Below are 12,148 nucleotides of genomic sequence, written 5' to 3' on the forward strand. Positions count from 1 at the left end.
TTCCTCACTTCTCCACTTGAAGCCAGCTGGGTGACCTTGGGCTAGTCACAGCCCTCTGGAACTCTCTCAGTCCCACCTACCTCACAGGGTGTTTTGTTGTGGGGATAGTTATGACATACTTTGTAAACCGCTCTGAGTGGACATTAAGTTGTCCTGAAGGGCAGTATATAAATTAAATAAATTAAAGGAAAAACATCTTTACTCAATGAGCGATTAAATGGTGGAATTGTGGAATTCACTGCCAGTGAATGTAGTGATGGCCACAAGCACAGATGGGTTTGAAAAAAGGTTAGAGAGATGCATGGCGGAAAGGGCCATCAGTGGATACTAACCATGGTGACTAAATGGAACCTTCATCATCCAAAGCAGTAGGCCTCTGAATACCACTACTGAATACTAGGAGGTAACATCTGGGAGAGTCTTACCTCTTGTGCCTTGTTGGCCCTCCAGGGCAACTGGTTGATCACTGCGTGAAATAGTATGCAGGACTAGATGGCTCACTAATGGGGTGTGCTATCTGGCATTTGTATACCAGTTAATTAGTATACCAGTTAATTAGGTGGATTTATGCTGATCTGGCAAGCTCTGTCAGTTCAAAGTAGAGATTCTGTAGAAGTCGGATAGTTTATTAACTTGAGTTTATTCAGTTTAATCAGGCAAAATCAGGTTAACTGAGTTTATTCAGTTTAATCAGGCAAAAGCTGGAGGCTGGCTTCTCCGAGCTTCTTTCCAGGCATGGGGAGAGGAGAAGGCAAGACCATCTCCTTTGGTGTGTGGCCTCACAGCTTCCTGTGCTCCTGGCTGGCTCCTCTCCCGGCCTCTCTGCCTGCTGCTGCTTGTCTCCTGCCAGCCATGCGCCATTTTTCTGCCATGGAGCCTGTCCCGGTACTTCGAGCCACTTTGCACCTTTGCCCTCTTGCTCACTGCTGCTTTGGCTCTGCTGCCTGCTTTTCTCTGCAAGGGCTGCGGATTCCCATCCTGCATCCACCCCTGAGCTCCAAAAGAGCCTTTCAGACAATCTCCAGCCACATTTTAACCTCTATGACTTGTCCGGCAAGCCTCACCCCTGCTTCAGTTTGGGGTTCTCTTGTTTGGCCCTTGGATTCTCTGGTTTGACATTGGTTCCCTTACTGTAATTTTATTCTGTTCGGCTTTGTTGGTTCAGCTTGTATTGGGAGTGGGGCTTGCTTTGGGACTGGTTTTTGGCCAAAGGTTGTCTTTGCTTAAGGTTTCCCTTTACCTGGAAAGCCTTGGAAATGTTTCCCTCGTAGGAAACCGTGGAGAGTGTCTTGGGGCATCTTGTTCAGGAGCCCATAAAATTGGACTCGTGGGACTAATCTTCCTGAAACTTGGGCAGGTTTTTAATGAACAGGAAGGGAGTAGGTTCCCTGCAAATTTGGTGGAGCTTGCTTTAAAAATGCTCCACTAGCCCCTGGATAGTTTTCCCCATCAGGAATAATGGTCTGATAAATGTGCATGTCTCGACTCTTACCAAACCAGATTAGAGAATCTGACCCAGATTTCAGTTATACTGAATTTTCATGGATTGTGTGTGTATGTGCACACCCCCTAATCATTAGTCTGATCCAGCAAGGTTGCTCTCATGTTCCTGCCCAAGGAACTTCCCAGTTATTCAGCAAGTATAACATTGTAAATTAACCAGGGGAAAAAACCCTAGTGAAGACTGAAAATTGAAATTTGAAAGGAAGGGTTGGGGACTGGGGTGTGTCTTCCAAATTTCCTCCCTTTGCAATTCTTTGAGGGCTTCCGGTTTGCACGTTAAATACAAAAATGTATTTAAATACAAATATAAATTTATCATACCTCATTTTGAAAATGTCCTGAGTCAAATAGATGAGAAGGAAACAAAATGCTTATGCGTTCCAAAGATACCTTGCGAAATTTCAAGATCTGAAACTATTTTAATCGCTGAAAGGTTTGGAACAGTTAAGCTTTTCCATTTTATAGCATCTTTAAAGTGAATGTTTTTCACTTATAAAATTTATTTATTAAAAGCGGCAGTCTAATTAAGTTTATGATTGAGTTGACCCTTTCATAGTCTCTGTGTTGAGTCCTGTGACTCCTGTCCAGTAAATATTAGTAATTACAGGAGAGAGTCTTTTACCAGAGGATACTTTTCTCTGTTGAAAGAAAACTTGGCAAAAGGGAATCATAGGATCCTCCTTGGTGTAAGAGAATTATAGGATTGAAATCAGCATGACTTCTACAAAACAAAAGCATTTAACAGCTTAACTCTCTTTAAGATTGCAATGTAAAATACTAAGAATATTGACTCGCATGTTTTTGTTTGCCTCAAGCCTCTGTAGCAAGTGACACACAAGTAAAAAGAATGGCTTCCTGCCTAGGAACACAGATGTCCTGCCAAAAGTTTTTAATGCCTTTAGAAATGCAGCAGCTACTGTTTTGTAGCGTGGGACAATCTGGGTCCTCAGGAAGGAGCAGCGATGCTATATTTATTCTTGAAATTAATTTACTGTTAAAAAAACAAATATGTTTGTGAATGGGGAAGTAAAAAGATGGGATGGTTTTCACAATACATCTGGCAGAAGTTATTTGCTCTGTTTTAGTATTTCTGCAACTGAAAAGATGAAGATGTAGACTTTTAAACTAACACATTATTTTTTCTGAATGATACTCTGTGCTGCGTGCCCTTTGTTTTTAGATCTGATCCAAGATTGGTCCAGTGACAGTGCTCCGGATATCTATGCATTTGTTCCCTATACATGGAATTTTAAAATCATGTTTCATCAGTTCGAAATGATTTGGGCAGCAAATCAGCACAATTGGATTGATTGTTCCACAAAGCAACAGGAAAATGGTAAGGAGTATATATAAATATATTTTAAGCAGGCATACAGCTTCCCTTCACATATCAAGAAGTGATGCTACTGAAAATGAAAACAAATACAATCTCACCTGAAAAGAATTTGCTGTTTTTGTTGGTGACAAGCAGAGGAACTCTATAAATGTCCTTGGACTCTCTCATATAGCTGCACTACCTATTTATTCTGCTGTCATGTTACTCCAGTTTATAAATTTCTATTTTATTTTCAGTGTGTTACAAGGACAAACTCAGCAGCAATTAACCTGGAAGCTTTAATTTGCGCATATATTAGAACAGCTACTTCTTTCATGATTTTTGGTGAGCATATCTCAGGCATAACTTGTGCTGAGGTTATGAGCTCCCCTTTTGACCCAGTGATTCATATTAGTGTGGATGTATTGATCTCTTAACAAGGAGCAAAGTGCAAACAAAATTCAAATGCCCCTTTCTCTCTTGTTCTAAGTGAAAGATAACAATAATTTTATGCTTCTCATTTTTTATAATATTCTTTGTATCTCATGAGCCACCTCGTGTAGTTTTCTGGAAAGGTGTGATATTCATTGGTAATAGAGAGTGCCCTCAAGTCATAGTTGACTTATGTTGACCTCTGCTGGGATTTTCAAGGCAAAAGACTAACAGGGGTGGTTTGCCATTGCTTGCTTCTGCTTAGCAACCCTTGTCATCTTTGGAGGTCACCCATCCAGTTATTGACCAAGTCTGACCCTGCTTATCTTCTGAGGTGTGATGAGGTTGGGCTTGCATAGGCTATTTAGGTCAGACTTTGATATACATTATTTAAATAAATGAAAATTTTAAAAACTCTTTAAGGAGTTTTGAAGTTGGCTTGAGGCAGGGAGTGTTTTACCATCCTGGGCCAGAAATACAAGGACTTATTACTAGGGGTGTGCATCCTGAAAAGATTCGGGTTTCCAGCTTCGGGCTTACCTGAAGCAGGGGGAAAATTTGGAAGTACCAAGCCACTTTGGAATTCTGGTATTTTTACTCGCTTCGGTATGCTCCGTAAATATTCGGAGCATACTAAAGTGAGGGAGCAACCCCACGGAAGTGACGTCATCACACAGCGCCAGGAGCGTGCGTGCTGCATGTGCGTGCATGTGAGAGGAGCCGGACTTGGGTTGCCCTGGGCGCCGGCAACCCTAGATCCGCCCCTGTCTCAGAGCCAGCCTGCGTGATACACCCAACGCATGTCAGGTCATGGATGTGTGACTGGACTTGCAGTCAGACAGACATCAGGGGGAACACATCATAAAAATGTTCATTTGCTCAGCGCTGCAAGGAAGTGGTGTGAGAAGGAGAAGGCACTTCTGGTTTCCCTGCCACCTTGCTTTCATCTTTGGAAAGAGAGAGGTTTTCACCCCTTTTCTCTGGCTCCATGTGTCCTTCCTAGGGCACATGGAGCCAGAGAAATGGGTTGGAAAGCCCCCCTGCTGCCCTTTTCACTGGTGAAAGCAGGGTGAGAGAGAGAGTGATTGCTCTGTCTCCTCTCACAATGCTTCCTTGCAGCATGAAGTGAACAAGTGCTTTTTAAAGTGAATTCCCCTAATGTATATCTGACTGCAAGTCCAATTGCACACCCATAACCCAACATGTTTCAGGTGTGTTATGTAGTTACGCCCTCTGAGTCAGTGAAAGCAAATGAAAGAGCACAGGCAGCAATAAACAAAAGCATCATATGATTTCTTGCATCAACTATGTTGATATGCTATGAACATTTCAAGTACGCATTCCCAGATGTTTTCTTTTTCTGCTATATTGTACTTTTCCAGAGCTTATGCTATTGCTGGAAAGCACAAACCCCAGAGCTGAAGCCCTTACCTGGCAGTACATGTTTTTAAAAAGAATCACCGGAAGGCCTCTCTTGCCACAGTTCACCCTGTCTGCCAGGCTGCCAAAGCAGTTGCAGAAATTGGAAAGAGAAGTTTGCAGAAGCGAGTACCTGCTCCTCCACCTGACCACACAGTCCTACTGATTGACCAAAGGGATCCACACAGTAACATCATAGAGTCTTCTCATTGCAACTCCTTAACTAGCAAAGCTACCTCTCACGGGGACCAGAAATGTGCTGACCACATATTGTTTTATTGGCTTGCTTGGCTATTGTTCTAATGTCCTACTTTAGCTGAATAATATATACTTATCCCACTCCTGTTGTGCTGTAAGAATATGCTTTCAGACTGTGAGAAGGAGAAGAGTGAGGAAGAGCTCCCCCTCCTCCTTTTTCTCGCTTCTCTCTAAGCTCTCCAGGATGAAAGTGGCCTTGAAGCTCAAATTCCAGTGCAGTTGTGATAGTCTTAACAAGGACAGAGTTAACTTGGATGACTGTTATTTAATTGTTTCTGTTCTCTTGTAGTTTATGTGGCAGCCTGTGGGGAAACATTAAACATAGATTTTTCTTTGCCTTTTGATGAGTTTGTTCCAAGCATGTGCAGTACTAAATTCTCTTTAAGGGTAAGTGGATTTATCATGTTTATAATGCCTGGGTTTTTGTGGTAGCATAGTCTTTCCACAATATTGGTTTAGAAAAGAAAAATCTGCCTTTAAATAGCAGAGAGCTCAAATACCATGGTTTATTACACTTTATGAAGTCTGACTTTTCTTTCTACTGTGTATATTGGTCAAAATTATTTTCTTTTACACACTTGATAATCCCTCTCCTCCTCCTCCTCCTCCCCCTCCTCCCCCTCCCTGCACACGCTCTCTCACTCTCTCTGTAACAGGCCCTTTAACAGAAGGAAGTCTAAGCCATATGTGGAGCCTGACCAGATTGTTTCCCCCTTTTGGCAAGGGAGGTCGGAACTGTGTTGCTTATATCGCTGGAGAGCAATTCTCTTAAGATAGTGTCAGTAGCTGCTTTGTGTAATATCACAATTATCAGCAATATGATAACACAGTAATATGCAATCCACTGTGTCCTTCTTGGCAAGAGGTGGATGGATGGGTTGTCCAGTGGAGTGATTTTCCTTGCTTAAATGTTACTGCAGCTTTTAAGGGCAACATCCTGCTTTACAGCGGAATATGCAGTGATTGGTCTTCACTGCATAGCACTGCACATCTGGTGACCTATTCATGGGGTGAGGCAAACTGGTGAAAAGGGGCTCCTTATTTTGGCTCAGCCTTATAATGTAATCTGTTATGCACCACATTGTCTTTGGTATGATAGTAGTTAACCAGATATTTGCCCAGTTGTTCTTGAAACATCTTTCATTGTTTTATAGTTCAATCAGCTTTCTCTCCGTGATATTTCCTTAGGTGAAGTGATTGGTTTGCCAGGTGAAATGGTAAAAAAGCATTCTTCTTCTTCAGAGAAGGGGGGCATCTCAATATGTTTGGAAGCAGGTCTGCCTTCTTTCCCTCTCCTCTAGTGGCTGGGCTCCACTCCCAGTTCTGGTCCTGCCTGCTAGAGAGAGTAGAAGTTAAAAAGGTCTTCTTAACAGTGTGCCTGTCTAGTCTGAGAAACTTTTAGACTAGATGAAGCCTCCATCTTAGGAAAGCACATGCACAACATGGCTAAATCAGCCTTTCACTTAAAGAGAGCTACTTCAGTCTAGTGAAGAATATCTTGAGCTACTTCCCTGTGTACCAGGTGCAATCAAGTTTTGCCCCCCCCCCCCCAAACAGTATGTAGACTCAGAACAACTTCATGAATTATGCGGTCAGCTGTACAGTACAGAGGGGGGAAAACATGAAATAAAAGTTAAAACAAAGAAGCCCAGAGTAGATTGTTTTGACTTCTTTTCCTGGGTCTTCTCAGAATGCTCATGCTACTCCGTAAGAGCTGGCAAGCTACTAGTAGTTCATGAGCTACCTTTTGGAGACCCTGGGTTAAATCCTCAGATGCTTGCATAGATTCGTTCCAGTTTTCCACCACAGCATGGTTGCTTCACTGGTGACCGGATGAAACCCTTGTCTAAAGAACTGGTTATTCATTATGTCTTGTTATCCTAACCTTACCACTTCTGCATTTCTCAATGGTAAATGGTTTGGAAATGTTCGTCACAAAATTTTCTTAGACAATAAAGAGGCTATGCCTTTCCTGTCAGAGATGGGAGGACCATAGATCCACTAATCTGGGAGCCCTATGCTTCTGAGATTACTGAGGGCTTTCTTGGTCCAATTAGAAGACTAATGGCAGAGGGGGCATCCCCCAAACCTAGGGGAAACAGTGGCAGCCAGGGACCAATTTATAAGCGATAATATGGCAGATAACTCTGTACCTGGTGTTAGCCTGCCGCCATCTGAGATGTGGTTAAAGCTGTTTGCGATGTCTCCTTCCTTCTGTGCAGTGGATTTGAAACTGTTTGCATCATAAACAAAATAAGCCCTAGCTCTTCAATAACAAAATTCTTGAGAGGCGTTGTCACTCTTTTGTATACTTAGACCTGACTGCTGAGAACTGTAGCCACTTGACAGTGTTTTGTATGTTTTTGCAAAAAATATGTATGTGTAAAATGGGCATACAATCCATATATTGTCTAAATCATTTTCCATTTTTTTGGAGACTGTTGTATGAATATTGGTTTTCATGTTATATTTTCAGGGAGAAGGTCTTGATCTTCACTTATTTCTTCCCGACTGCCACCCTAGTAAATATTCTCTTTTTATGTTGGTGAAAGATTGTCATCTTAACAAACTAAATCTGGAGTCCTGTAATTCTGCTGAAAGTCAGAGTGGTCAAAAACCAAGCAAACCAAAGTGGAGGAACATGACGCAAGAAGAGTGAGTTCTTTTACCAACTGCATATTGATTCCTTAGTCCTTTTGTTATGGGCATTGTTGTTGGTTCCTGTGTTTTCTCTCTGTGTTTGAAAATCATTTTGTTAACCGTCATTTATTAGAAAAAACGTTCTTTTTGAAAAGGGCTGGCTGGGTCGAATGCTGGACAGTTCCAAGTATTATGCTCACAATTGGCTATGCGTGGCATCCAATATATCCCCAGAAAGCTGATGAGCAGTTAAAGCAATCATGTAAGTATCACCTAATTACTTTTAAACAATAAAACATGAAGAAAATGGTAGAGTTGTTGTGGAAGCACTTTGAAGGAGAAGCTAGAACCAAAGCAGAATAAACTGAAAACCAACTGAAACAGTAGATATAAGCCGTGATGGTCCATTTAGTGTCTCCCTAGGCTTGGAGTGGATTAGACTATAGGGTCGTTACATTGTACTTTTTCAGCGTGAATGATTCTATGTGAATATGAGAGCTGAAACAGTGTGGTCTGAGGGCAGAATGCATGGGGGAAATATTTGAATAGGCAATAATTTGAATTTCTTGCTGGGAAAGGTTTCTGCTTGGGGAGCAGGATTTGATGTAGTGCTTGCCCCTGTTCTGACTGTTGAGCTGCTTGTAAATTAGTTCTTGGCTCCCAAAGGAAACTTGTTTGTTATTTTAAAAATGTATATGCCACCTTTCTATCATTTAGGGGCCTGCCAGATATTTGATATTAAGACTGAAAGATAAACGTGCTCAAAGCCAATAATAAAACACAAGTGATAATTAACAAATGCAGAATTAAGAGGAACCAAATCCTGGTCCGGCACCACTGCTATATTCTCTGCAAAATAAAATGATCTTTAGTGCTGTTTTGAAAATCTGAAGGGAGTGAGCCTAAAAATCTCACCATCTTAAAGCTGTGTTGAACTTCTCACTCTGTCAGGTTTTGTCAGAGGCTTTGTACCAGTCCTGATGCCAAAATGCACTGTGCAATTTCTAATGTAAGAAAATACATTTCCCCCTATTTAACAACCAATATTTGTTGCTGCTAAGTTATACCGTAAACAATTTTGCTGTTACTCTATCCAATGGAGCCTGTCCTGCTACAAGACATAACTTGTATTGAAAAAATTGGTAGGGAGTGGGACCTGAAGAATAGGAGGCTAGGGTAGAATTGATCATACATTTCCTAATATTTTTCTCTTTTGATGGCTTTTGTGGTAACTTCTTCAGTTCTTATTGTAGTCGGGCTTTATAGGAACCCCTGACATAAAAATATATTAGATGTAATAAAAAGCACACAAGTTCAGTGTACCAGCTTTCTTTCAGTGTTTTCATTATTGTCAGGCTTAATATCATATCTCCCAGTAAGGAAGCTCAGTGGAAAAATCAGCGTAGGTGTAGCGTATAAGTGCAATTACCACAGCAGTCAGAGAGAATGCCCAAGTTTTGTTGCAGATTGAGAGCTGTATGGTAAACTTGTGTTTGGTACACATTCATCGCAGATCCTTATTTAGATTTTAGAAAGAGGTTTGGAGGACTATGTGTGCCTGAAAGAGCTTATTGGGTGGGATACAAAGGTGTTGTAATAAAGAGAGAAACTTTGTTGCAATTGTCTATGTTTTTAACTTTGTGGAACTCATTTCCTCAGGGAATATATCCACAGTGAAGAGCCCCGTGGCGCAGAGTGGTAAGCTGCAGTACTGCAGGCCACGCTCTGCTCACGACCTGAGTTCAGTCCTGGCGGAAGCCAGGTTCAGGTAGCTGGCTCAAGGTTGACTCAGCCTTCTATACTTCTGAGGTTGGTAAAATGAGTACCCAGTTTCCTGGGGGTAAAGTGTAGATGACTGAGGAAGGCAATGGCAAACCGCCCTGTAAAAAGTCTGCCAAGAAAACGCTGTGATGCGACGTCCCCTCATGGGTCAGTAATGACTCGGTGCTTGCACAGGGGACAACCTTTACCTTTTACCTATATCCATGGTGGACAAATCACCCATATCAAGTATTTTATTCCATGTTCCTTTCGCTGAGCTATACATCAGTTAAATGTTTAACCCGTTAACAAAAGTTATTTTATGTTTTTGTTAATACAAAGTATCAGAAATGGAAGAAACAATGTTATCTGGATTGAGACCATCCCAGAAGAAATCTCCTTTAGCATCTACCCGCCTCCCCATTGATCCCTCTGAGCTTCCACCTGACCAGCTCCGTGTGGAACTGGAACTCTCTCCAGATTCTCATATAATTTTATATGGACCTCTTTTGAAAGCCTTCCTGTCCATAAAGGTATGGAGAACACCCTAGGTGATAAGTATATAGACAGCTAGCACAGGGGGTCTGCAGCCTTTGGCTCTAGAATCACATGTGGCTCAGTATGCAACCAGATATGGCTCTTTAAAAAAGAGAAACAAATCTTTAAGATAAGGTATATATTGAAGAATTAGGAAGGATATCTTTGTAGTAGGTAGGATGCTAGAATAACCAGTTAGTAAAAGGAATGACAGATTATAAAAATTATTGGTCTAAAAGGCTTCTTAAAGATGCTATACGAAGGAAAATAATAGAATTGAACAGAGTTCCAGTAACTGAGATACGAATCATGCACAGTTTTATGTCAGTGCACTAAAACAATTGCTCGGGGAACTCCTCAGTATATTTATTACTTATTGTGAGCCTTTATGTGTGCAACTTCCTAATAAAAGACTTGCAACAATGAGTGTTTGAGCTGCAGAATCTTTATGGTTTATTAATCAACATGTCACGTATCAGAAATGTTAACGTCTTATTTCAGCTATACAAATGAACTTTTTAATACTACCTGTTTGTTGATCACTTGCTCTGAATTTTGACATAGTTTGGCTTTTTAATTGTACGATGTTGCAGACCCCTGCCCTAGCGAAACAGGTGGAGTGTAGTGAATATTGTTCCCTTTAGGGGCTTAATTTAATATTAGCTTTCATCTGGGTCTTCTGAGTAAAAGGTGTTTGTTGTGCAAAGGAAAGTCTAAATATTGTATTTTCTCAAATGCAGTATTAGGTTTTTTCCAGATATACCTTCTAATAGGAGGTCATCTTAAATTTGCATACATTACAGTTATGTCCAATAATAAAAATCTTTGGTAGTATAATATCTTTAGTGTGCCGGGGTCTTACATTCAGGGCCATATTCCATTTGAGTAAATATGGGAAATTCAGATCTGAGGGTGATGATTGTGGCTCAGGCACGGATCAGCTTGCAGTGATGCTCCGCGAGGCTGATGACATTAACATTTACCCCATCTTAATTTGTTCCATGCAGGTCTTAATTTTAGGTGTTTCATAAATAATTTATTTTGTTATTTATCATCTTGTCAACTTCCTATTTTTTTAAAATGAGCATTAACAGGAAACCATCTACTTCTGAAGCATGTAATAAGATGTCTAACCTTGATCCTGAAGGTTATATTGGTATAATCAAAAATCAAGTTTTATTGGTGTGTTTAAAGTGGATTACAGAACTAGAGCTTGATTGAGGCATAAAGGTTTATGTTATGCTCTCTTATGAAAAGTGTTGCAAATTCATCCTGCCAGGAAAATTATTTTGGTGAAGATGACATGTACACCGACTTTGAAGAAGTGATTTCAAGCCCTGTGCTATCCATGTCGACATCTTCAAGTTCTGGATGGACTGCAGTAGGAGTGGATGCTGACAAGAAGGAGAGCGAGACATCAGGAAGGCAGGCGCATCCACTTACTTTGCGTCCTTGGGATATTACCGTGCTTGTTAATGTGTACAGAGTGCATGGACGACTACCCGTGGTAAGAGTTTGAGTGCTTTATTGCTCATAATGTATATAGTAGGCTTAATTAAACATACATGCAAAGATACACGTGGAAACTTTTTGAAGAGCAGCCTCAGCAAAGGTGAGGTAGACACTTTTAAAGTAAATGCAGTTGCTGGCTTTGGTCTCTGAGATGTGGTGGGCTTTTGGTGTAGCTCTTCCAATGGGGCATGAGCACCCTGGAAGAAAGTGTGACTGAGGAATACAGGGAAGCTGTGCTTATCAACCCATACAACAACATACAGTTGAGGGAGAGGAGGGCAGTCTATCTCTCCCGTACTTGGAGTGTATTGCTGCCACCACTGGATCATGGAGGAACTGCATGTAACTGCATCACTTTTAGAAATGTGTTACACATAGTAGCTGTTAGGGGTGTTCCATCCCCCCAAAATCTGGGTGATCTGGGTTTCAGAGAGTGGGAAAATATCTAAGATCCCTGAAATCTGGTGTCAGGCAGGTAAGTATTTCTACTGGAGGGGGCTAGGTAGTAGGGCAGCTTTCCTCCTCCTTTGTATCTTGGCTACACTTCGCTTGGGCCAAGTGGTGTTATCAGTGCAGCTGGAGCAGCGTGCCTGGGAAAAGACCTTGGGAATTTCAGTTCTGCATCTCTTTCAGGACTTTCGCACCCATTTCAATTTATATTCCCACCTGATCTGCAAGGAATACCGGTACCTGTGAGAAGGAATGAGCAATTTATTTTCTTTATAGTCAGATGATGACTGATTAGATGCTGATCAATAAGACTTCCCAGGA

General features: G+C 41.3%; 1 protein-coding gene across 1 annotated transcript in view; it reads left to right on the forward strand.

Moving 5' to 3' along the window:
- BLTP1 (bridge-like lipid transfer protein family member 1) overlaps positions 1 to 12,148 on the forward strand; it is a 169,645-nt gene that overhangs the window by 40,706 nt on the left and 116,791 nt on the right. Inside the window, exons 16-21 of the mRNA XM_054989703.1 lie at positions 2,684 to 2,839; positions 5,217 to 5,314; positions 7,404 to 7,582; positions 7,723 to 7,829; positions 9,671 to 9,861; positions 11,145 to 11,372. Coding sequence (XP_054845678.1) covers positions 2,684 to 2,839; positions 5,217 to 5,314; positions 7,404 to 7,582; positions 7,723 to 7,829; positions 9,671 to 9,861; positions 11,145 to 11,372 — 959 coding nt within the window. The remainder of the gene's footprint in view (positions 1 to 2,683; positions 2,840 to 5,216; positions 5,315 to 7,403; positions 7,583 to 7,722; positions 7,830 to 9,670; positions 9,862 to 11,144; positions 11,373 to 12,148) is intronic.

Source organism: Eublepharis macularius, chromosome 10, assembly GCF_028583425.1.
Source record: "Eublepharis macularius isolate TG4126 chromosome 10, MPM_Emac_v1.0, whole genome shotgun sequence".
Taxonomy (NCBI): domain Eukaryota; kingdom Metazoa; phylum Chordata; class Lepidosauria; order Squamata; family Eublepharidae; genus Eublepharis; species Eublepharis macularius.